The sequence below is a fragment of the Anabrus simplex genome, chromosome 6 (assembly GCF_040414725.1).
Source record: "Anabrus simplex isolate iqAnaSimp1 chromosome 6, ASM4041472v1, whole genome shotgun sequence".
Lineage (NCBI taxonomy): Eukaryota > Metazoa > Arthropoda > Insecta > Orthoptera > Tettigoniidae > Anabrus > Anabrus simplex.
This window is the reverse complement of record NC_090270.1, coordinates 292,250,658-292,276,533: the sequence shown is the minus strand read 5'-3', so window position 1 is coordinate 292,276,533 and position 25,876 is coordinate 292,250,658. Positions and strand designations below refer to the sequence as shown.

The 25,876-nt window shown below is 38.9% G+C and overlaps 1 protein-coding gene across 1 annotated transcript in view; it reads right to left on the bottom strand.

Annotated features, from left to right (window-relative positions):
- Positions 1-25,876, bottom strand: part of LOC136875988 (probable G-protein coupled receptor Mth-like 3) — a 230,227-nt gene that overhangs the window by 38,597 nt on the left and 165,754 nt on the right. Inside the window, exon 5 of the mRNA XM_068228290.1 lies at positions 16,407-16,510. Coding sequence (XP_068084391.1) covers positions 16,407-16,510 — 104 coding nt within the window. The remainder of the gene's footprint in view (positions 1-16,406; positions 16,511-25,876) is intronic.

Below are 25,876 nucleotides of genomic sequence, written 5' to 3'. Positions count from 1 at the left end.
GCTAATGGAACCCGGGACTGCAGCCTAATTCTGACCTACGTAGAAGGAAAATCGAGAATTATCGCTGCTATATGAATACCAATTTTTGTAACTAATATTATATTCACGTAGACTAGATTATGATCTCTCGTTTGAAGTAATTATTTATCTCTAATTAGCAGTAGAAATCGATGTTTTCTTCCATCTATTTACGGTGTTGGTTAGATAGTGTGGGATGTGTGTTATAGTCTTCCTTAGTACAGGGATCAGAGTACAATATTCTAGATTGAAATTCCAAGGCCCTATTTGACACATTATAAACAGTGTAATAATAATTGTGAACTTCGACCATTAATTAAATAATTGATTACTTTTTTCTTGATTGAATCTATTCTTATGTTATGAAATGAATTAATTGTAGAATTTCATCTACTTAAGTATTCCATGTGGAAATGATTATCCATATGATGAGGAGAATAATAATTACTGAACTAAAAATAATGAGAAATGAGAGAAAGTGGGCATCGGTAATAGTGCTAGGCTAAGTTGTGGAAACTTGATACTTGATTGATGTATACTCAGTTTGAACCGGCGGAACAAACGGTATGATATTGTGGCTATTTTATCAGACTTTGAGCGAATTAATTAAGAGTAATATTTTCTCGAGCACGTGTTTAGCTAATTTAGAGCAACCGTTGGCTCAGGTAACGGTAATACTCATTCATTCAGGAGGCTCAACATGTTATTAAACAATTAGCTATTTATCCTATTCCAGTAAATAATTTAAGTGATGTTTAGTAAATTATATTCTTCACATTAATTCTTTAAGACGGCCTTGTGTTGCTCTACAATGAATAGTTCATGGAAGTGATTTATACATATTCAATCATCAACTTGTAGGGTGGGAATTTTATTGGTTTTGGATATCGTAAATTAAGGTCATGTAACAAGTCAACAAAGTGAAAGTAATAATCATTATTCTGAGAATATGACCCTGAGAAATTTACGTAAATAGACTGTACAAGTAACGTGTAATTGAGTGTGTGTTTGTGGTAGGTAGACTTTGATTGCTACGGAGAATATTTGTTCATTATGTGAACCATGTGCTCAGTGAAGGTATTTCTGGACTTCGTGAGGAATTATCCGTAGTGGAAGGCCCAGGTCTTCTTGCATTTCAGCCATCTTTCTAGAAATGTTAGAGAATAAACAAGTTCATTTTCCAACATATTCTAACATATTCTTAACTAATTGACTTTTAAGAACGAGATATTTTGTTACAAATGTTTAAACCTATTTGTTTTTTACAACCTTAAAGTGCATTAGTTACTTATTCCGTATCCATTTAAAACGTTGAACACAAACTTTATTATTATTATTATTATTATTATTATTATTATTATTATTATTATTATCATTATTATTATCATTATTATTATTATTGTTACTGGAGATATTCCGGTCGCAATTCTTACTGACAGTAGTACAGCATCGAAGTTAAATTAAAACATAAGTTACATAAGAAGAACAAAATAAAACAATATGAAAACCAAATATTACAAGACGTTGTGTCAAAGCCAGACATTTCATAAAACAGGGGATTTCACGATAACGAAAGAAGAAAGGGAAAATACGTTAGAACAGGAAGAAAAAGAACATTACAATTAAAAATTATTTACGAGTAGCGGAGCATAATAATTAAATCAGTCACATCGTATATAATTCAGTGCGAAATTTACGACAAATAACTTAAGATATTCCCTTATATGTAGAGAAACATATCTATATAAATAAAATCGTAACGAACGTGTGTCTGTACATTGATTATTTTGGCGAAATTTCTGTACAGTTATCCGTTTCAGGTACAATAATGACCATCTGCATAATTTTTAGCTTTGGTGTCTGTTTGTCTGTTTGTCTGTCCTTCTATAACTTGAAAACTACTGGATATATTTCCACCAAACTTCATATTTAGAATCCACCTGTCCTTGGGTAGGTTTTAGCGCAAATATCGTTTCTAAATCCCTGAACTGAGTGGGGATTTTTACGAAACCGAAACCGTGAATTTGCACTCCCTCAAAGTTTACACAACCGAACTTAATGGAAATCTACCTGCCTTAATGAAAATTCATTTCTAAACCTTTTTTTCTCATGTGTATCATTTCGATAACAGGATTTAATAAGGGAGATATCAATAACGGACCGTTTTTCGGTACAAATCCCAGCGGACTTAACGCAAGAGCGGGTGCGTGTAAAGCGTATTTCTTACAACTTGAAAACTACTGAAGATATTTGAACCAAACTTTATATATAGCATCTATCTGTCCAAGGGTAGGTTTTCTTCGTGTTTGTTTGTTTGTTTGTTTGTTTGTTTGTTTGTGTGTTTGTTTGTTTGTTTGTTTGCTTGTCTGTTTGTCTCTCTATAACTTGAAAACTACTGGGTATATTTCCACCAAACTTCATATTTAGAATCCAATTGTCCTTGGGTAGGTTTTAGGGCAAATATTGTTTCTAAATCCCTGAACTAATTGGGGGTTTATACGAAATTAAGTCCGCTGGAATTTGTATACACAACCAAACTTAATGGAAATCTACCTGCCTTAATGGAAATTAATTTCTAAACCTTTTTTTCTCATGTGCATCATTTCGATACCAGGATTAATAACGGAGATATCATTAACGGACCGTGTTTCGGTACAAGTCCCATCGCACTTAAAGCAAGAGCGGGTGCGCGTAAAGCGTATTTCTTACAACTTGAAAACTACTGAGATATTTGAACCAAACTTTATATTTAGCATCCACCCCTCCAAGGGTAGGTGCTAAGGTTTATACCATTTCAAATTCCTGGAATGGATTGGGGTTTTATAGGGGACCGAAATGGTGATTTTTACTCTCGCACAATATATAGAGTACAAGACCAACATGACTGGAAATCGATCAAACTGTTTGGAAATCCAATTCTAATTTCTTTTTCTCATGTGCATTTTTCAACGGGAGGATTAATAAGGCCGATAACATGAAAGGTCGGTTTTCAGGATAAGTCTAGCGGACATAGCCCAAAAGGTGTTATACGTGAAGCAGATTACTTATCTATATAGATAAATCATATCGTAACGACCGTGTGCCTGTGCATTGACTATTTTGGCGAAATTTTCGTACAGCTTTCCGTTTAAGGGGTAATGACCACCTGCATATTTTTAGTTATAGTTTCCTGGAAGTCCTAAATTTTACCCCTCCCCCCTCGCCTAAAATCAAGATTGCCTCACAATCTGCCACACGAGCTGAATAACTGAAATTAAGCAAATGTATACGTTTTAGCCGGTAACCTACGGAAAACTTCCAAGATCTTTAAATATTTCACTTTTTATGCCGAATAATATCGAAATATAGGCAATTTAATGACTGTGCAGACCTTCGTTTCGAGGTATTTCGCGGCTAAACGGTAAGTCATATCACAAAACGGATGGCACGATCTCCGTTTAATTTCGAGTGATCTACAAGTTTGGTCCTGTGATATTTTGTCGTCTCCCTCTCTCTTCCTTATAGGGTAGATTTGGCTGTATATTTCGATGGTTCGTAAATTTTGTGCTTTTTACACGTGTATTACTTACTTTGACACAGTTATAGGAAAGGTTGAGTCATCGAATTTGGCACGCACATTAACACGACCAATGGCTATATGCGAACCCAATTTCATTATTCTAGCTTCCACATAAGTATGTGAAAAATAATGTAAAATGATGAAAATGTACCCAGATTTCACCCCATTCAAATAACGTAATTCAATCGAACCCATAAATATGTGAGATACGAGAAAATGTTTTAACACCAAACATGTAGAGCGATAAAAGGGACGTCTGAGGGTGCAAACCGTTTGTTGGTATGATGTACCGTTTAGGAGCAGTAAATCTCGAAATGAAGGTTTGCACTTTCAAACGTGCCCATGCTTATCTGTCATCTATATAAATATAATCGCAACGACCGTCTGTCTATACATTGGCTATTTTGGCGGAATTTCCGTACAGTTATCCGTTTCAGTTGTAATAATGACCGTCTGCATATTTCTTAACTTTGGTGTCCGTTTGTCGGTTTGATTGTATGAGTGTTTATAACTTGAAAACTACTGAATATATTTCTACCAAACTTGATATTTAGAATCCACCTGTCCTTGTGTAGGTTTTAGGGCCAATATTATTTCTGAATACCTAAATTTACTGGGGGTTTATCCGAAACCGGAACCATGATTTTGCACTTCCTCAAAATATGCACATCCGAAATTGATCGAAATATACAATCCTTAATGGAAATCCATTTCTAAAACTTTTGTTTTCATGTGAATTTTTCGACAGGAGGATTAAGAAGTGAGATATCATGGACGGTTGGTTTTGCAGGTTAAGTTCAGCGGACGTAGCCAAAATGTGTTGTACGTGGAGCAGATTCCTTATCTATCTATATAAATAAAATCGTAACGACTGTGTGTGCCTGTACATTGAATATTTTGGTGAAATTTTCGTACAGATACCCGTTTGAGGGGTAATAATGATCGTCTGCATATTTTTTGGTTTAATTTCCTGAAAGTCATAATTTTTACCCCCTTACCCAAAATCCAGATTGCAGCTTAATCTGCCAGACAAGCAAGAAAATTGAAATGTGGTAAAATTATACGTTTCAGCCTGTAACGAACGAAAAACTTGACAGATCTTTAATTTTTATCCCCGAAGAGTACCGAAATATGGAAGCAATTTTAATGATGTGCAGACCTTCGTTTCGAGGTATTTCGTGGGATAAACGGGATGCCTATCACATAACGGATGGCACAATGTTCGTTGAATTAGGAGTGATCTTCATCCTGGGTCTTATGACGTTTTGTCGTATCTGTATCGCTTGTACATTAGATTCGTCTCTATTTCTCGATTTTAAGTAAATTTGGACTCTTTACCTATATAATTCATATTTTCAATCACTTACAGGAAAGATAGTATGATCAAACTCTACACGAACATTGACCCACCCAGTACCCATATATGAGCCAAATACTATGTCACATAATTATCCGAAAAGTAATGCTATGTAAGATAATCTTACACAAATTTCAACCTATTCAACGTTTCTGACTCAATCTGACCCATGAATAGTTGAGATGCGAGAAAATATCATAGGACCAGCCATTTAGATCGCTAATTACTGCGCCTTACGGTACAATCCTTTGTCAATATGACGTACCGTTTAGCAGCAGTTAATCTGTAAATGAAGGTCTGCAATATTGTAAGCATGCATATACTTTCGTATGTCCATCTATATATATTCATTGATGTCGATTTGTAGCGATCGAGAAAGGGTGTGTCTGCTATTGTAATCAGTACTCCCTACAACGACTTTGACTGCTGGCAGTAGGAATGGGGTCCTTCTCCAACTCCTGTGTAACTGGCAGTAGTAAGGTGGGCCTACCATTTTAATGAATAATTCACTTCTCGATTTGTCTTGCAAAAGGCAAGGGATCATGCAGTTTTGTTCGAAAGTCCCCTACCCTATTATGTTTGGCTCTAGGCCAGTGTGCCCGCCATTATAAACGAATGTTTCAATCTAAAATTTGACTAGCATTAGGCACAGTGGCCTGCTATTTTCATGGAAACTCACAAATTCTGTGTGACTGGCAGTAAGCTAGCTGGCAGCAGTAAAAAGGGCCTGTTATTGTGATGATAACTGCACAACTCAATTTTGACTGGTGGTAGGTAAGTTGCCTGCTATTATAATAAAAACTCCTCAACTGTAATCTGTCTGAAAGTAGGAAATGGGTCTGTCATTGTAACTAAAACTCCCCAAATCGATTGTGACCGCGCAGTAGGCAATGGGGACTGCAATTATAATGTAAACTTGCCAACTCGATTGTGAATGGCAGTAGGCAAGTGAGCCTGCCGTTATCATCACAACTCCGCAACCCTCACTTTACATTGGAAACAACGTATGGGGACCTCCCCATGCTATTTGTCGGATAAGGCTAAGAGACATGCAATTGTAAAGCAATCTCATTTACTGCACGCACAGTATTTACGTCGATATCCGTATACAAAGTAGAATACCGTAGCGAAGCACGGGTACATTTGCTAGTCTACAATAAAATCACTCGGAACGGTTATTCAAAATTTACAAAATAATCCTACATAAGTAAGTAGTATAATAATTAGGACGACGTAAAATTTCACTGATAAATAAATACTTGTCTGGCATGAGGTAATAAAAAAGGAGTGCCTTGTTTCTCTTGTGTGTACTGTACCTGGCAGATCCCAAGGCAACAGTCTCTGTCAGCGTTGCCACAGACAGTTAGAAACTCTTTCACACGTCCTGGGAACCTGTCCACATGGTGACCACTACGTACCTCACGCCATAATGTAGCCAGATCAATGATAGCCGTCGCTTTGAGGAGATTCACGCGGTCTCTCCAACAGTGGAAGCAATCGACGCATTGACATTATTGCTTTTATGCCATCCTGTTGGAATCAATTGCAATTGGGAGACATCTAACAATTAGAGCTGAGATCAACAAAGTCAAACCAGAAGAGGTCGATGCGGAAAAAGAGGAATTTATGAAGAAATGGTGGATTACTTTAAGACTAATATATCCTCGCACTCACAATAGAGCGTTTCTTCGCTGGTTCACGGCGATCCTAAGTCCACAGAATTACACCGACGCACAGTACAAACTTCCGTTCTGTCACTTCCAGTTACACATTCACTGGTCTCTCCGACATCACAACCACAGATCGCTCGCAAGGGGCTTTTATTTATACCTCGATGCGGGGTCACTAGAACATTCAGAGTTCGGCTGTAGATCGAACTTTCCCGTCATATCTTCCAGAAATCGCATGGAGAAACTAGATGAAGGAAACAATGGAAGAAGGGCCGTGGCATGTCCTCGGGCGGGCTCGGAAGTTACCCGAGTTGGCTTAGTCATTCCGTTTCAGGTAATACCGAAGGGGCTACGACAAGGCTGACGGTCGCTTGAGCACGTAACAGTACAATGTGTAAAAGGTGACGAGAATATAATTGTGAGGGGAGACTGGAATGCGGTGGTAGGCCAAGGAAAAGAAGGTAATGCAGTAGGAGAATTCGGATTGGGACGAAGGAACGAAAGAGGAAGTCGGCTGGTCGAATTCTGCACCATTCACAATTTAGTTCTTGCTAATACTTAGTTCAAACACCACACACGACGGCTGTACACATGAACGAAACTTGGAGACACTGGAAGGTATCAAATACTGTATACTTCAGAGACTGTCCACATGGTGACTACTACGCACCTCACGCCATGATGTAGCCAGATCAATGATAGCCGTCGCTTTGAGAGAACGTGCACGGTCTCTCGAACAGTGGAAGCAACCGACGCATTGACATTATTGCTTTTAAGCCATCCTGTTGCAATCAGTTACAAATTGGAGATATCCAACAATTAGATTTGAGGTCAACAAAGTCAAACCAGAAGAGGTCGATGTTGTATTGCAAAACTTTCCCAGGGGTAGACGTGGACTCTTGTCACAACTTGTTGGTCATGAAATACCGTCTGAAGTTGAAGAAATTGAAGAAGGGAAGGAACCCAGTGAGTTGAAAGAAAAGAGTGTGAAAGATTGTTTCAAGGATCATGTTGCACAAGGACTAAATGGAAGGATGAAGGAAACACAGTAGAAGAAGGATGGACATTCATGAAGAATGAGGTCAGTAGGGCTGCTGAAGAGATGTTGTGAAGAAAGATGAACTATGAATCAACGGATAACTCAAGAGACACTAGACCTGATCAATGAAGGACGAGAAAACAAGAATGCAAAAAATGAAGAGGGCAGAAAAGAATACAGGCGATTAAAGAATCAAATGGACAGGAAGTATAGGGCAGCTAAGGAAGAATGGCTGAAGGAGAATTGCAAGGATGTTGAAAGTAGTACGGTCCTAGGAAAGATAGGTGCTGCATACAGGAAAATCAAAAGGTAGGTGCTGCATACAGGAAAATCAAGGAAGCCTTCGGAGAAGGAAGAACTAGGTGTATGAATATTAAGAGCTCAGATGGGAACGCACTTCTAGCGAAAGAAGGCAAGGTAGAAAGGTGGCAGGAACATATCCAACAGTTGTTTCAAGGTAAGGACGTAGATGATATGGTTCCGTAACAAGAAGAAACTGCTGATGCTGATAAAATGGGCGAACCAATTCTGAGGTCAGATTTCGACAGAGCTTTGAGAGATCTAAATAGGAACAAAGCACCTGGAATTGACGACATTCCCTCTGAATTACTGACTGCTTTAGGATAAACTAGCATGGCGAGATTATTCCATTTAATGTGCAAGATGTATGAGACAGAAGTGCTGTCCGATTTGCGGGTAAATGTTGTTATACCTATTCCCAAGTAAGCCGGTGCTAGCAAGTTGAAGATTACCGCACCATTAGTTAAGTGTCTCACACCTGCAAAATTCTAACACGTACTATTCTCAGAAGAATGGAAAGACAAGTTTCAAAAGAAAATATTTATAAAATCCTATCAATACAAGTCAAGTCATCTGTTAGATGAAGCAAAGTCTATACATGTTTCAGCGTAATCTTAAGGCCATCTTCAGTAGTAAAACAGTGATTACATAATATACAAACAAATTAAAAATCGTAATGATGTGAAGTGACAGTGATCATGATTAGTGAGTTAAAACACATTGAGGTACAAAGTACTCTCCTCTAATAGATCTTGCTGACTGTTAAAATGAAAACACTATGCTGAGGAGTGTAGTGAGACCGTCAATACTACGAATAAAACGTGTACAACATTTGTAACTAAAAGTTGTCGTCTCGAAAGGAGATGACCTTGTGGCTCTCAAGTCACATAGTAAGTCATATAGCAATTTACGCAAGATTTTCAGAATACCTTCCTTTGAAGTGTCTTGTACAGTAAAGTCAGTAAGTTCTGGACCGGCGCCTACAGTGTAGGCAATATGGCGTACACTCCTGAACTACAATCGATAACTTCTTGGACTGGCGCTTACAGTGTAGGGAACATTGTTTACCCCTATGTACGTACTACGGTCAGTATGTTCGTGGACTGGCATTAAGTTCAAGGATCACATAGTCTTTTACTGCCTTTTCGTGTCTTTTTCCCCTCGTGTTGATTTGGGCGATTTCGACTTCGTCATCTCCAACGTTTCGCCAGTGTATTTGCCAAATTCTTGGCAGAACTTGAGATTTGTCCATTGCTCAAACTACGGCATTCTCAAGTTACGCCGCTGGAATTCAACTATCCTTCGAAACATAGACCGTAGACCTGTTGATACTGTATACACGCAACTGCATCTTGCTCTGACTAGCGAAGAACTGTCACGGCAAACCTTTAGCTGTAGTGCACCACAGCGACACTAGACGGCCAGTCCACGAACTTAATGACTCTACTACCTATTTTTAGGTAAAGGCTTCAAGGCTACTGCAATTTCAATTATATTTATTATTGTTATATTATTATTATTTCAACTATAAATTCTCTATTTATACGCGATTTTGTAAAATAATTCGTTCTCTGCTGTCTGACTTTTACTTTATGAGAATGAAATGTCTTGCTTATGGAACAAGGTTTTCCTAGTCCAATTTTAAACTCCTTTCAAGCTGGTTTATTCGTATAAACATTGCACATTACACATAATAGTGATTTTCCTTCTAGCCTCTAGTGTCTCACACCCAAGTATTTCTGTTACAAATGTACCTTATACGTGTGTACTCAAGCTCACAATCATATACCGTAATGTTTGCGATCAGCTTAGCAGTCAATTGCCTGTTCACATGAACATTACGGAAAGCAAAGCAAAGCAAAGTCATCTCCATACAGGCCATGAAGGCCCTTGGAGGGGTGGAAGGTAAAGGCTTCCACCATTCGTAACCTCGGCACATGGTGGGGTAGAGTGGTTAGCTCTAAGCCCAGTCGCCTTTGCACCCAGAAATTAACCTGGTACTCATTTTTGGTGTAGGCTGAGTGAATCTTAGGGCCATACGCACCTCCGGAAGTTGAAATCTCTTTTATTAAATTTTACGACTTCCTGACGGGGATTAGAACCCACGTCCTTTCGGGCGATCCGAGCACGCCTTTACCGCCTCGGCCAGGTAGCCCCTCACATTATGGAAATATTTATATAAATCAGTTAATTTGGCGAGTATTTGGATAAAAAAGAAAACAAGTAAAGAAACGAGCGAATTTATGCTTTCTGCAGAAATACATTTAGGCCAGATGTGATTTTCAAAATTTGTTTTTTAGTTTGATAGAGCTATCCAAAACTCGCAATTCGAAACCATTGCGTGCCCTTCAGCCCTTTCGTCTTTCTGAAAAATTCAGGAAATTGTTTAATTTTACGTTTTGCTTAGTATGGGGAGCCCTGCTTTGTCTGCATAAAAATTATTTCAAAATAGAAAACAAAATAAAAACGAATGCAGGTGTTAAACGTTTAGGATTACACAAGACAAACACACAGACGTAGCGGTGGTAATGGATGCCAAACGGTGAATACGAGTGTTTCCTTTGTTTGAGGTGCTTTCTTATTATCCTACTGTTTCTGCATCGAGACCAAAGATCTGTCGAGATGGCCCCATTTTGAGTGTTGTTACTCGCTATCCTGATAAAGTTAGGGAACAGAAACTACCTCGACGAGGAATCAGGAGAAATGGATGTAGAAGAACTGAAATTGATGAGGACGGAGTGCAGTTTATGAAGATATCTTCTTTGTCTTGGTCTCTGTTTTTTGTGTTTTCTTACTTGTCGTTGTCTGCTTCTTCTGTTGCCTTCTACTCTATAAGGCACTGCACGAATGTTTACCTTCCCTTCGAAACATGTGATGGATTACCTCAACAAGGCCAGCCGAAGTATTTACAACTCTCGGTGACCAGATTGGTTTTCTTGTAAATGATCAGGACCAAGCCAGTTATGTAACATTGTAGACCAAGTGCGGGTGTCAAAAATGAGTATTACAAGTAAACGTAAGTGAAGGAATTATTCTGATTTTAATCTTGCCATTATGCTATATTGCAGTATGTATTTTGAAGCACATAAGTGAAGAAAATAAATGCATTCAACAATGAATGACTTCCATATACAACATACTGTATACACCCTGGAGAAAAATGTCACTCATTTTGTAGGGAAACTAGAGATAGACACAAAACATGCATGAGTACTAGCTCTCTATTGTTGATAAACCAATCATTTGCCAACTTTGCGACAAACAGTACTGGACGCTGTACAGATATTGAGTGAAATCAATACCTGAAATACCTGAATATAATTATAAAAATCTGGCTTACTCTGTGGACCAAATACGGGGCTATTTTATGTCCATTACGGTTTTTCCATTGCATACCAAAACATGTTTATGACTAAATAACAAAATACACTCATTTAAATGTACAAGACGGAGATTGCAGATCTGTAGTTATATTATAATGAAAACTGAAAGAATATTACGAAATGGTGGACATTTTAAACCTCTTTGGTCCATGTGAAATGTAGCGATTTTTGAGCAAAAAGTCTAATTTTCATTTTCAACCTTAAAAATCCCCGAATTCCTCCTCCTTCAAATCCCTTTATCATTTATGCCCTAATACTATCTGAATACCGTAAATTCCGGATTTAAATAGTAGCGGTGTGACTTATATAGAACAACCCATGCCCGTTTCTCTAACGCTGTCAGACAATGTTGGCTTCAAAGGTTTTCGGATTACCATTTCAACAATGGTGCTAGAATATATTTACCTTATAGTAGGCCTGTACTGTGCATAAGAAGAGAGATAAGTTAGAGAAGGTAATTTACAATCCAGAGCAGTTTTATAGCAAGTGTGTTTCTTAAAACTTTCAATTGCATTTTTCTACCTTAACATTTTTCAGCTCTTTGCCATGTATAAGATACTCCTTGCGACAGAGTTCTTATCAGCTTCACCTGAAATTTGAGATAATGTTTCAATATGTACAGGAATAAAAATAACTTCTGCATTTCATTATCTGTTGAATATTACCTTAGTAATTTTGCTCCTAAAATGGCATTAGACTGAATTTTGGCCTATTGTGTGAATAATGAAAAATTGAAAAACTTCCATCTCCAATAGTTTATACCTGACTGCAAAACCCAGATTTATTATTAAGAATATGAGTATTTTTGAGAAGTCTGCCAAACTGCAGCCCGAAAGTAATAAAAACTGTGACCCAAGGAGCATTTTCCATGCAACATATTGAAACGGGAATGCCTGTGAGCATTTGCCGTTTATGTATTTCTTGAGGAGAACGCGCTAACACCCGACTGTATGGATTCAAAACGAGCACCGAGCGCGCAGGCATCATGGGGGACAGCATGTAAGCGAGCGCTGCTACAGAGTATCAGCCAAGGCCAAGTGACGTCACATCGAAAGTTCTATTTGATTCGATGGCATTCCATCACGAACGGAGGGTCAGATCGCGATTTGAAGAACGTCACCTTGTAGGCCTGGACAACAAATACTACTGCCCAAAATTTCACGAAAATCGGCGGAAGGATGGCCGAGATATGAATTTTGTAAGAAGCTCATTTATCCAGTCTCGCCGTCCAACCTTGAAGAATATAAGGGGGTCGCCAGCCTCGAGGAAGACAGTGTGTGAGTGAGTACTTCGTCGTGAACCAGCTGCCTTGCTGTTCGGGCCAGCTGGGGTGAACAGTTCGTTACTCTGTCCGGCTAAAGACTGGTGGTTGAATGTACGTGACACGAGTGTTGAAAGCCTTCTCCGTGGACTCTAACTTCGGTGGTAAGCGGAAAGTTTATTCACTAATAATATCGGTCTGTCGAGCCGAGTAACATTATTTCGTTTTGTGAATTTTGCATTGAAGAGACTGTACAGTAATCACTAGATATTTTGAACCTGTGCTTAAAGAATTTAGGGCATAAAGACTGTGCTTTAGTTGTTTTCTCTCCAAGAGACTGTGTTAGGTTATTTCGTGAAATTGTGCCCTAGTGAAAGTACAGTTATTTTTATGGACAGTGTTAATTTGTTTATAAAGGAAAATACCAACCTTTCTTTCAAATACTGTGTCAATTCACTCCGCGAGAAAAACAGTCTCGACATTTTCTTTCATAAGACTGTGCCAACCTTCATTTTCAAAAGACTGTGTTAATTCACTTCGCAGTACCGCGCTAACATTTTCTTTCATAAGACTGTGCCGATATTTCCTTTCAAGGACTGTGCTGATTCGCTTTGGGAAATACGGTATCTTTATTTCTTTTCAAGGGACTATGTTAATTCCCCTCATAAAAGACTGTGTTTACATTTATTGCTGAGAAGTTGTATTAAGTTACGTGTAAAACTGTGCCTCAGTGAAAAATTTATCTCTGAGAAACTACGTGATATTTTTGTTAAGACTGTGTCGTAACAGAACATGGTTCTTTTTCACCAGACCGTGTCATAAACGGTTTATTTTCTGTCTTCGCAGAGACTTTAAATTATTTCTACATGTGCATAGAACATTGCATGTGCTTCTCTGTACTCATTATAAGCAGTACAAAGACCGTGTCCGTAGGACTTAATTTATTTTCTTTTCGCACTGAGGTTAAATGAAGTGACAAACAGTTGTATCTCGGAAAGTTCCAGATTATTTTCACTGCCTATCACTTGTGACTATTGCACAAACAATATTAATTATTTTCGCAGAACTGTGATTTTGAATTCATCTCTTTTCCCAAAAGTAATGTGCGTCCAACAGCATTCACAGTGGAACTTGTTTAGTAAAATGTATCTCGCCACAATTTGCAGTGCAGTGCGGTAGAGAAGTGTCGTATCAGATTCTATTGACATTCTGTGCTAAAATTTTACATTTCCCTGCTCCCTTCATGGGACTTAGTAGAATACAAAGCTAAACAACTATTCCACGCTGCACTATCATCAGATGACCGCCCCAGGTTCGATTCTCCTTCAACATCAAGGGCTAACAACCGCCGTGGGACGACGCCTTCTCCACATCTTTGAGGACATACAAACCATTCGTCTGTAAAAGGTGATATAATTTTTATGTCTTTTTTTGATAAACTGCAAGTTACACTTTAAAAATGAACTAATTTCACTACCCTTCTCTCGTACTCTCTAAATCATGAACCGTACACGCCTTGGCGTTAATCCATACTCTCCACAAAGCTGAAGTACGGGCGTTCCTGTTTCAGTATTAAAATGAATGTTATTCGTCAATAACTTTGCAACCAATGAACTAATCATCTTCAAATTTTGTGTGGTGCTCTACCTTATTATTATATGTTTGTCTTTTAAATTTAGTTGTGATAAGTGCTAAATTGTAGATGTTCCAAATTTCAGTCTTGACTCCCCTTAACCTTTTGCACTCCTATGTCGAGTGCGGTTCGACATTAAAATATTAGTCTTGTGCTCCGATATCGAGCTCCACTCGACATGACAATTTCTCGTACTTTCAGCGCTCGTATGACGACTGTGCCGTGTTCTGGTATTGTAGAGCTATGTAACGGTCTCTGAGAGAACACGTTTTCCTATTTACAACAGTTCGCGGGAATTGTGGTAACTTTTTTAAGCTCTGTTATTCTCGAATGTTTATGCAAGCTCACAGATGTTGTTTGAATGTAGACATGGCTTCTGCTTCGTCTTCACTCACGGAACTGGATATCTTAGAACAGTTAGTGGGCAGTGATAGTGACGATGATGAGCCAACAACTGACTTGGATGATTTATTAGTGAATAATGTAAGTGAAAGTGAACAAAGTGATAATGATAATGAAACCGAAGGCGGTGATGCTCCTCCATAACCATGGCGCGAGTGGAAAGCTGGCGATCCTAATTTACCTACATTCTCATTCAATGAAACAATTTGTGGATACAAAGCATCAGGTAGGAACAATCCCTCAACACCTTACGGATTTTTTCAACTTATTTTTAGTGACGAGTTATTCAAGAAAATTGCCGACGAGAGCAACAGATATGCTATAGTCAAAATTCAGAAAGTGAGGAAACCGGGTCTCCACCTTGAAAACAGTTTTGAAAAGTACCACACAGTGAAAACATACAAGGATTAATGTATTTTGTGCACTTAATTGTAAATATATTCATGTAACATACTTATATTTTGTGTTAGATTATTTTGCATTGTTCACATCCTACAGCTGTTCATAGTGCACAAATTAATTAGGAGTGGAACGGGAAGCATACGCTAAGGCCAATGGAGTACAAAAGGTTAAAGGCAAGAAACAAAATAAGCATCGCTTTGGCTCTGAAGAGTAAAGTGTTTTGATCAGTAAATAGGGAGACAAAATAATGGTAAATATGCTCTCTCTCTCTCTCTCTCACACACACACACACACACAGAGAGAGAGAGACAGAGAGAGAGAGAGGCCTAACAGCAAGTATATCAGTTGAAACAGTTTTCATTACAACGGATACTTTGCTTTGGTGAGAAATTTTAAGGAGAAATTTTGGGACGAAGCGTTTGAAAGTCAATTTATACGAAAATAAACAATTAAATTTTTAACAATTTATGATCTAAAATCAAGGGTGTTATACAAGTTATGTTATAGAGGAACATTTGTGTACAAGAATCAACTAACCATTTGTAAAGTGGTTATTCATAAATTGTATGGATTACGGAGCTCTTACACTACAGACACTGTTTAGTTGTTATTTTTAACGTAGACTTATGTTCCTCGATAACGGGTTCATGGAAAGAATTTTTTTAAAACTTTCTGTATTTGGGTAGAAGACGTATATTGCCAAGAGTGTTCAACTTACGATTATCTTTAGTATCTCAGTTGACAGTTAAAATAGGAGGATACCTGCCGCAATAAATAAAATAAAAAGTAAGAAACTCCGAAGCGTAGTTTTCATGAAATAGCGCTTCAAAATGAGGCAAAATTTGGACTAAGTATGTGACGTCACACGCATACTCTGTTATAATATGGCGCTGTGTTGACTCGCGTGTTCAGTTGGTGGTTAGCTGTCGTTGTGAATACATAGTAGTCAGTTGTATAGAAAAACAAATGTAATTAAGGAAAAGAAAGATTTTATTAGAATTGGGAAAAAATCGTGCAAAAGAAAGAATTGCAATGAAAAAGTGAATGATGAAAGAACAACAGGAATGAAACGAAATTTATTATCCACATTGTATTTGTCTTTTATTTCTACGAAACCCTTAAAGCCGTGCGGCCATCATAATAGCGACAGCCTACTGCCAAATTGTTTCTACATTGTTGGTATTTTGTGTCCTTAGAATACACAAAATACGTAGTAGTAAGGTTGGTGGACAGACATTATATACTGTATGTAAATGTAAATTGTTTATTTTCCTTGCTAATAGTTACCTGTTGTCTATAATGCTATGGGCTGTAACTGTTATTCAGTTATTTTTTAAAAGCAACTTACCCACAGTTCTGAGGAAGAAGAATCTGATACTCACCTGAACGTGGTGTACATGTCATGTGTCATGGCTGTCAGCCAACAGAACACGGTGAGCCGGATGTACTGCAGCGAGAATCCGAGCGCTACACACAGCTCACGATCCTGCGGAACAAATAAAATTCAGTTAATTGAAAAGAGAATTGTTTATTAAAACAATGGACGTTGCATCGCTGAGAAAAAAATATGTGTGCTTGGGTCTCCTGTTGGGATAGTGTGTGAGTCTACTGCCCTTTATTGTTTTCATTTTAGGCGTTGCATATTTTATAGGTATCCTACAACCATCGAGCCCTGCTGGTACCTGACAGTGTGGATGGTACTGCGCACATTCTTTGGATGCCTGAAGGCCTCACCCCATGTTTATGGAATAATATTGCTCCTGAATGACCGCGATAATTAACCACTACTGTCTATGGAGTGCAAGCAAGAGAAATAAATAATTACTCCTTTTCAGAACTCTCTACAGGCTGTGCGATTTTACTTTTCATCAGACTGTTGAAATAATGCCCGGTTGTAGAAAGGTCCATAAAATAAGTCTTTGATGGCAGATCAGTTGATTTCCCATCAACTTTGATTTCTAAAAGCGTTGCAGAAAATCTAACCCCCGATCAACTTGCTCCGATTTACTGATTGGAGATCTGAAACGGAAATGAATCTGGCAACAGCGCAATTCATGATTCGTCAAGGATGATGTTAAGTAAAGACTTGAAAGTGGAAGTGAATCTGGAAACAGCTGTTCCGTGACAGCTGAATAACAGCGGTTTCCAGACTTTATTTTGATTTTGGTTTCGATGAAATGAGTGATATACCCACTATGAAAGTGAGAAGACCGAATTTTTCATGGAAAGACAGAACCCTTTTACATTTTTTTTGCTAGTGGCTTTACGTCGCACCGACACAGATAGGTCTTGTGGTGACGATGGGATAGGAAAGGCCTAGGAGTTGGAAGGAAGCGGCCGTGGCATTAATTAAGGTACAGCCACAGCATTTGCCTGGTGTGAAAATGGGAAACCACGGAAAACCCTTTTCAGGGCTGCCGACAGTGGGGTTCGAACCTACTATCTTCCGAATACTGGATACTGGCCGCACTTAAGCGACTACAGCTATCGAGATCGGTAGTTTGACAATTAATGATTGGACAACTAATACATACAGTATTTTAATCTGCTCAGGATTGAGCAAAATCAATAAAATTACTATCAAATGGTGGCATCTGATTGAATACAATATGGCAGGTTCAAACAACTTGTTGCCTCAAAGCGCGTAGAAATTACTGAATGAAAGAACGTATGAAGCTGTCCTAACGAAGTAGAACAACACAATTTTTTTCAACTTGCTTTACGTCACATCAACACAGATAGGTCTTATGGAGACGATGGGATGGGAAAGGGCTAGGAGTGGATAGGAAGCGGCCGTGGCCTTAATTAAGATACAGCCCCAGCATTTGCCTGGTGTGAATACTGGATAGTGGCCACACTTGTGCGACTGCAGCTATCGAGCTCAGTGCTAGGGAAATGAGGAGTGAGGTAGTTTCCCGTTGCTTTCCTCACCGGGCCAGAAGTTCAAAATGTGCCTGTGGAACTGACAGGCAGACCATTATACAGGACTGCAAGACCAGGTCCTATAATGGGGACTTCACCAACTTTCTGATGGCAACTAATTATGTCATAAAATATGTCACCAATTTAGATATCTTAGAGTAGTATTTATAACATAACGAAAGTATTGTTAATTTCATACGCCTAATTTTAATATGTAGCCACACCATAAGTGAATAAAATACTGTATAATGGTTATATTTATTAAACTGGTTGTTTTTGGTTACAAATGTTAGTACTAGTACTGGCTATTTGAGAAATATGATGTCAAGGAATGGTCGCCATTAACTGCCTGTACTGCTATCAGTTTGCTATTCAGTGACACGTTTGCACGATACTCGCGTTATCTGTCGACATTCAGAGTGAGCACAGTAGCATAAAGTGGGACATGCCTATAATACACGCTCTTTTTCTTTTTATCACTTAAGCAATCTTGTTTAATATCCCGAATGGAAAGCATAGAGGCCAGTTAGAGTTATGAATGCTGATTACCAACTGGAGTCCATAAAGAAATAGAGGCCAATAAACGTTTGTATCAGCGTAACGCTGCCAGTCAGATCTGAACAGACAAAAAGCAGTCCGCTGTCGTTAATGCCTCGCGTTTTGTGCTGCCATGCATTGCTTCGCGTCGTTTTGTGGCCATTACCAAGTCTGTAATGATAAAATCGATATTCTTCTTTTGTAGGTGGAACTATGTGGCAAGTCACGGCAGGAGCAATCTCACCGTGAACTTTTCCAACGACTGCTCTTCGTCTTATGATCAATTGGTTGTGACAGGGGATTACTCATCTCTCGGCAGGCAGTCTGACTTCCGCTTTGTTAAGTAAGTCATGACTTCTCAGTTGAAAGGAAATATCATAGGTTACAAAATATACACGGATAGGGCTTGTGAATGGATATGAATCACTAAGAGAAGTCTATGCTTCATTATGTTTTATATAGTTACTAGCTGTAGTACCCGGCCTCGGCTGTATAGTTTTGATGTTTACCTCTAAGATTTGTGTTACTAGTCAGCTATGTGTGGAGTAAATTTCTATAGAATTACTTTTCTTAGATGTTGATTGATATTTTACTTTATTATGTAGTTTTAGAGTTATTTAGATGCGTTGTATTTCAAGTCTTAGATTATTTAATTTTCTGGCAAAACTTATAGAACCTCGAATTGACTGGGAAATATTTCATCGTTACCGGGACAAAACCTCCTATGTGAAATATTTTAGCTAAGAACTTTGGCCGGTAAGGTTCTGTCGTCTAACGTGCAATATTGTGTGAATATTGTCAAGGCATTCTCCCTCTTCATAATGTATGTGCTGCGGGTCAGTATATCTCAAAAAATGTTATCACATAGGAGGTTTCGTCCCGGCAACGACGATTTGATCCTTTACAAATAATAAGTTATATGTACTGTATGTGTATTTACCTCTCGTGCTATAGATATGTTACACTATATTTAAACTGACATTGAGACTTGCGACCCCCTTAAGCACTGGATTCAACAGTAATCTCGGTAATTTATACTGTTTGCTTTCAACTCCATCTCAGCCCTAGATAGTAAGTCATATGTGTACTGTACCAGGAAAGCCTAGGTCCTGGTCCATAGTTATCAAAAGAAATGTTGTTCCAGCATATAAGATCCGTCCGACGTACGAACATCGTAAGTAAAAGAATGTTCCAGTATGTACCCGACTCCACGAGTGCGCTAGGCGGAGTCAAGTGACGTCACCTGTCGTTTAAAGCTCACCTCCCCTAGAGATATTTCTCGAAAATATATTTCTTTTCACAAGTTTTCAACGCCTATACCAATTTTAATGGAACAAACGCTAAATGGTAGCGGACGTCATGAAAACTAACCTCTATAAATTCCAAATTAATCCATCCTATGATTTCTGAGTTACAATGATTTAAAATCTAACAGAAATTACGCACTCACGGTCACATGACCGAGAGAAACTACCCCTCCCAGCGCCAGCTATATATGCCACTGGGTCAAGGCTAACAGGTAGTTGTGTGTTGAGTTGAGTTTAGTTCATTGCAAGCAGTCCAGTCTAGCAGTGAAGTATGTGTATGAGTAAGAGAGAGGGGAGACTGGCCCTCACATAGTATGTTCGTGCAGTCTCGAAGACAGTACTTTTCGTCGTGTTTCGCGGAGACGAAATTACGGGCTAGTAAATCGCCATCGTACTTGAGAAAAAAAAGACGTCGCACCGTAAGTAGTCTATTGTGCCGCGACTATGATATAACTTACAGACATTTCAAAGTATAACACGTACGGAATCAGTGAAGTTCGAAGTTATATATTGGACATTCACAACATGACGTGTGGACTTAATTAATTGCACACAATATTAAATTACCAACAGAAACTGTCGTGTACAGTAACTTTAACTATTCTAGAACTTATTTTCTAACATAGCACATCCTTGGACTATGTCTTTTTATTTATGTGCCGTATTAGGACATGACGTGTTACAGTGATAAACTTAGTGAAAGTTAAGAACTTTTTCTAAAATAAGATAGTCCTATCAACATTAGAGAATCAGTGTTATCTGTCAGGACAACGATTCAAAGACTGTGGTTAGAGACGGTCATGAGAAATATTACGTGTTTGCACTGTGTTGGACGTTCTCAGTGACAGTTTAAAATAGTGTTTTTTTTGGCAACAAGGACTGTGATCACTCATTGGACGTCCTAAAATTAACATAGTATCTGTAAATACTACTTGCATGTTCCGTGAGCAGCAGAAATCTTCAGAAAATTCTACAAGGTCCAACTACCTTCAACATCATTTCATCTATGACGTCAACGTGGTTTCTTCGTGGAACTTCAAGTTCGAGTCATCATCCGCACCCGCGGAATGTTCCAGATTCTCATCAGTATTCGTAAGCCAAGTTTTTTTTATAAGTGAGTAGTCACAAACTGACTTTCTTTTCTTTTTCTTTCTTACCAATCGTGAACAGTGGTTTACCCAGTGCTGCGTGTGACGATACTTCGTGGTTTTCCACCATTACTCAAAATTCATCTTTTAATGATAAATCTATTTTCAAAATCTATTTCACATAAGAAAGACTGTAGGAAGTGTTCTATGTTTCAAGGCTCACAAACTGAGAAACTCTCAACAGAAGTTCAAATTCTTATTTTCAATTATAAGTGTGTTCATGTCATGTCATAATACTTAGAAAGACTTTAGGTGAAAAACTGACCCTTTATGTTTTCGCAAAAGACTATTGGATCTGTGAGATTTATTTATTTTCACAAATTGCATTCAAGAAGATTTACGTTAACCCTTTTGATTTCAACAAATTATTTGCATTCTATATCGACATTGCAGGGTGGTGAATTGATTAACTTTATTAATAAATTGTTTGAAAAAGGGTATAACCATCTATTATTCGCCCTGCGAGTCTATCCTGCTCTGTACCGGCTCCAAAAACCAACTTCCACTACCTGAGATCCTTCTCATGCCTTACGCCCCGAACTTTTACTGGTACAGTACTGAAACGGGAACGCCCTACGAGCATTCACGTTTCATTCATTTATTAAGAGGAACTCGCTAACACCCGGCCGTAAGCATTTAAAACTTGCGCCGAGCGCACAGGCATTGTGGGAACTGCAAGCAAGCTCGCGCTGTTCTAGAACACCGGCCAAGGTCAAGCGACGTCACGCAGAAGGTTCTTTCGTGTTCCATAGCATTGCTGCATGAACGAAATGTAATATCAATATTTCAATAACGACACCTTGCAGGCAAGAATAATGAACGCTGCTAGCCGAAATTTCGTGTCAATCGGTGTGAAGATGGCCAAGATATAAAATTTTCTTGGGGCCCACATGTGTAGCCACGCCCACCAACCTTCGGCAATATAAGCGAATCGCCAGCCTGGGGTAAAGCAGAGAGTGTGCGGAATGTGCAGTATGCAGCTGAAGTGTGCCGTAGGCAGAGAGAGTGAGGGAAGTCGGCAGTAAGCCGTGAGTTCAGTGTGTGTGTGCAAGTAAGCACGTCGCGATATAATTCGTCACTCGGTCCGGCTGTATACTTGAGTTCAGAAACGTTAGTGTTAGAAGCTTTCTCCGTGGGCTTGAACTTTGTGCATGAACAAAAACGTAATTTCGTTTTTATCAGTCTGTACGACTGGGTGATTATATTTCGTTTAAAGACTGTGTTTCTAGCATAAACTGTGCCAACCTTGATTTCATTTAAAGACTGTGTGAAAATAGCGATAACGTTTCTAACATAGAACTGTGCCGACCTTCATTTCGTTTAAAGACTGTGTCTATCCATTGAACTGTGTTCGTAATAAAACTGTGCCAACCTTGATTTCATTTAAAGACTGTGTGAAAACAGCAATAGTGTTTCCAGCGTAAACTGTGCCAGCCTGCATTTCATTTAAAGACTGTGTTTATCCATTTTTCGGAACTGTATTCGTAATAAAACTGTGCCGACCTTCATTTCATTTAAAGACTGTGTCTATCCATTGAACTGTGTTCGTAATAAAACTGTGCCGACTTTCATTTCATTTAAACACTGTGTTTATCCATTTTCGGAACTGTGTTCGTAATAAACTGTGCCGACCTTCATTTCATTTAAAGACTGTGTCTATCCATTGAACTGTGTTCGTAATAAACTGTGCCAACATTCCCTCTTAAAGACAGTATTAACTTGTGGAATACGGTATCGTGATTTCTTTCCGAGGGACCATGCCAATTCCCTCATAACCTGTTCAGAATCACGTATGATCTTAAGTACCAGTGATAATCTTCTGAAAATTACGGCGTAACAGAACTTGGACTGTCATTTATTTAAACAAGTGTGTGAATATTGTGCTCATGGTGTACAGTGCAGAGACTGTACCCGGTGAATTTAATTTTCTTTGTGAAGTGGTTAATCACTGCACCTCGGAAGGTCCTAGATTGTTTTCGTTTGTTTATTATTCCAAATACTATAATTCCTTCCATCTTATTCTCGTGGAACTGTGACTCTGACTTTATCCTTGCTGCTAAAGTGCGTTCAACATCATTGGCTGTGGGAACTATTTCGGTGTGCTTCGCCTTAGAGAGGTGTCACACCAGAGTCCCATGACGTTCGATGTGGAAGCTCCACATTTCCCCGTTCCTGCCTCAGGTTCGAGTCATCAACACTAATACAGAGAAACACCAACGACGGAAGACAACGCCGACGCCGACAGCAAGACGACGCAGCCGCCGCAGGACGACGTCCCCTCCACGCCTTTAAGGACAACTCCACGATTCAGCTGTAAAAGGTGACATAATTCTTTGCATATCTATTGAATAAACTGAAGGATCCACTTAATCATAAAATTTTTTTTTTCACTACCCTTCTCTCTCTCACTCTCTTAGCATGGGCCGTACACGCCTTGTCGTTTCTCATGCTCTCCGATAAACTGAAGTACGGGCGTTCCTGTTTCAGTACCAACACTGGTTGAGAGGTTTGCTGGAATATACATACGCTCATAAACTCGGTCACTTTGTACACTTTCTTTTCTCCACCCGTTATCACCCTCGCCCCCATTCCCCTGCGAACTGGGACTGAACGTAGACTTAAATGGCATCCGGAGTGTCACTGTTCAACTCAGCAACCCCGAAAACTATGGATTCGACGCAAATATCGGTCGTTATAGGGTATTTTTACATTTTCCATCCCAATAGGGCTGCTAGGAGTGTTTTGCCACCACAGTATTTTTTCCAGATAGTAGCTAATATTTGTACCAAGTTTAGTTGACAGCTATGCTGGAACATTCACACAAACATCCATAATCTCGGTCACTTTGGACATTTTTTCACCCCTCTCAGCACCCCGGGCGATTGGGACCCTCACCAGGATTACCTGATTCAGGAACTGGAAAAAATCCAAAGAAAAGCAGCTCGATTTGTTCTGGGTGATTTCCGACAAAAGAGTAGCGTTACAAAAATGTTGCAAAGTTTGGGTTGGGAAGAACTGAGAGAAAGAAGAAGAGCTGCTCGACTAAGTGGTATGTTCCGAGCTGTCAGTGGAGAGATGGCGTGGAATGACATTAGTAGACGAATAAGTTTGAATGGCGTTTATAAAAGTAGGAAAGATCACAATATGAAGATAAAGTTGGAATTCAAGAGGAGAAACTGGGGCAAATATTCATTTATAGGAAGGGGAGTTAGGGATTGGAATAACTTACCAAGGGAGACGATCAATAAATTTCCACTTTCTTTGAAATCATTTAGGAAAAGGGTAGGAAAGCAACAGATAGGGAATCTGCCACCTAGGCGACTGCCCTAAATGCAGATCAGTATTGATTGATTGATTGATTGATTGATTGATTGAAACTTGGACTTAAATGACATCCAGAGTGTCATTATTCATTTCAGTGACACCAAAAGTATTCAAGACTATTTTCGACTGTTTTCATACCTCATCCTCTACAACCCTTACCCCTAGGAGTCTAAGGTTGTCATACCCCCATGCGGTTTATCTGCTGATAGTAAGACATAAGTGCAGCAAGTTTGGTTGAAATTGCTACAGTAGTCCCGAAAACTATTGATTCGACAGTATTATTGGTCGTTTTAAGTTATATTTATATTTCACCAACTCCCGTAGGGGTTCTAGGAGCTTAGGAGTATCTTTACCCCGCCCCTCCCCACACTACTTTTCCAGATTGTATGTCATACTTGTACCAGTTTTGGTTGATAGCTACGCTGGACCATACATACGTCTATTATCTTGGTTATTCTGCACGTTTTACTTCTTACCCTTTCTCAACCCCTATTGCAAAGGGGGCTGAACTTGGACTTTAAAAAAATCCAGAGTGTCACTGTTCATCTTAGCGACCCAAAAAACTATGGATTCGACACTTCTATTATGTTTGTATCTCACTCCTTCACCTTTACCCTTATAGGTGCTGGGGTGTCTTACCGCCATGCGGTTAGTCTCCTCATATTAAGTCATAAGTGTACTAAGTTCAGTTCAAATCGCTCCAGTAGTCCTGAAAACTATGGATTCGATACTATTATTGGTCATTTTCAGTTAAACAGTAGAGTCTCGTTAATCCGAACTAATTGGGACCGGAGTCTGTTCGGATTACAAAATTTTCGGATTAACCGGAAAATATTTTCCAATAATAATGTTATTGTTTTTACGTCCCACTAACTACTCCTACGGTTTCGGGAGACGCCTAGGTGCCGGGATTTTCTCCCGAAGGTGTTCTTTTACGTGCCAGTAAATCTACTTACACGAGGCTGACGTATTTGAGCACCTTCAAATACCACCAGACTGAGCCAGGATCGAACCTGCCAAGTTGGGGTCAGAAGGCCAGCGCCTCAACCGTCTGAGGAAAATATTCTATAATACAGTACAGTATATACTGTAATTTGAAAAGCCCATTATTTAGCAGTTACATTAATAAAAAAAACTGTATAAAATTACAGTAGGGTAGTTAAGAACACGTAGAGGAGAAAACGACTAAAACTAGTTAAAACTTGTCTCCTAAAACTGCTAAAATACGGTAACGGCTTACACTAGTCTCATATTCAGATGCCGCGACCGCCTAGAACTTGCCGTACGCTACGTCGAGCAACACTCCGCTACTACGCCCATTGATGTGATGTTTATGAGATTCTGGTTTAACACTGCATCTTCGAGTAGGATCCAATCACTACGGCAAAAGAAACTAACAGACTTTATAAAGATGAACGCCCAGTGATTGACGGTTTATGATGTGTAATTATGTTTACATTAAGTTATTCTAGTAAAATATGACTAAAAGTGCAAGTAAATCTTCATTCTATAATATGGTCTTTCATTTCAATAAGGACAACTTAAAAAAAATGAATATTTCAGTTCAGATTAACCGGACTTTCGGATTAACGGGGTTCGGATTAACGGGACTCT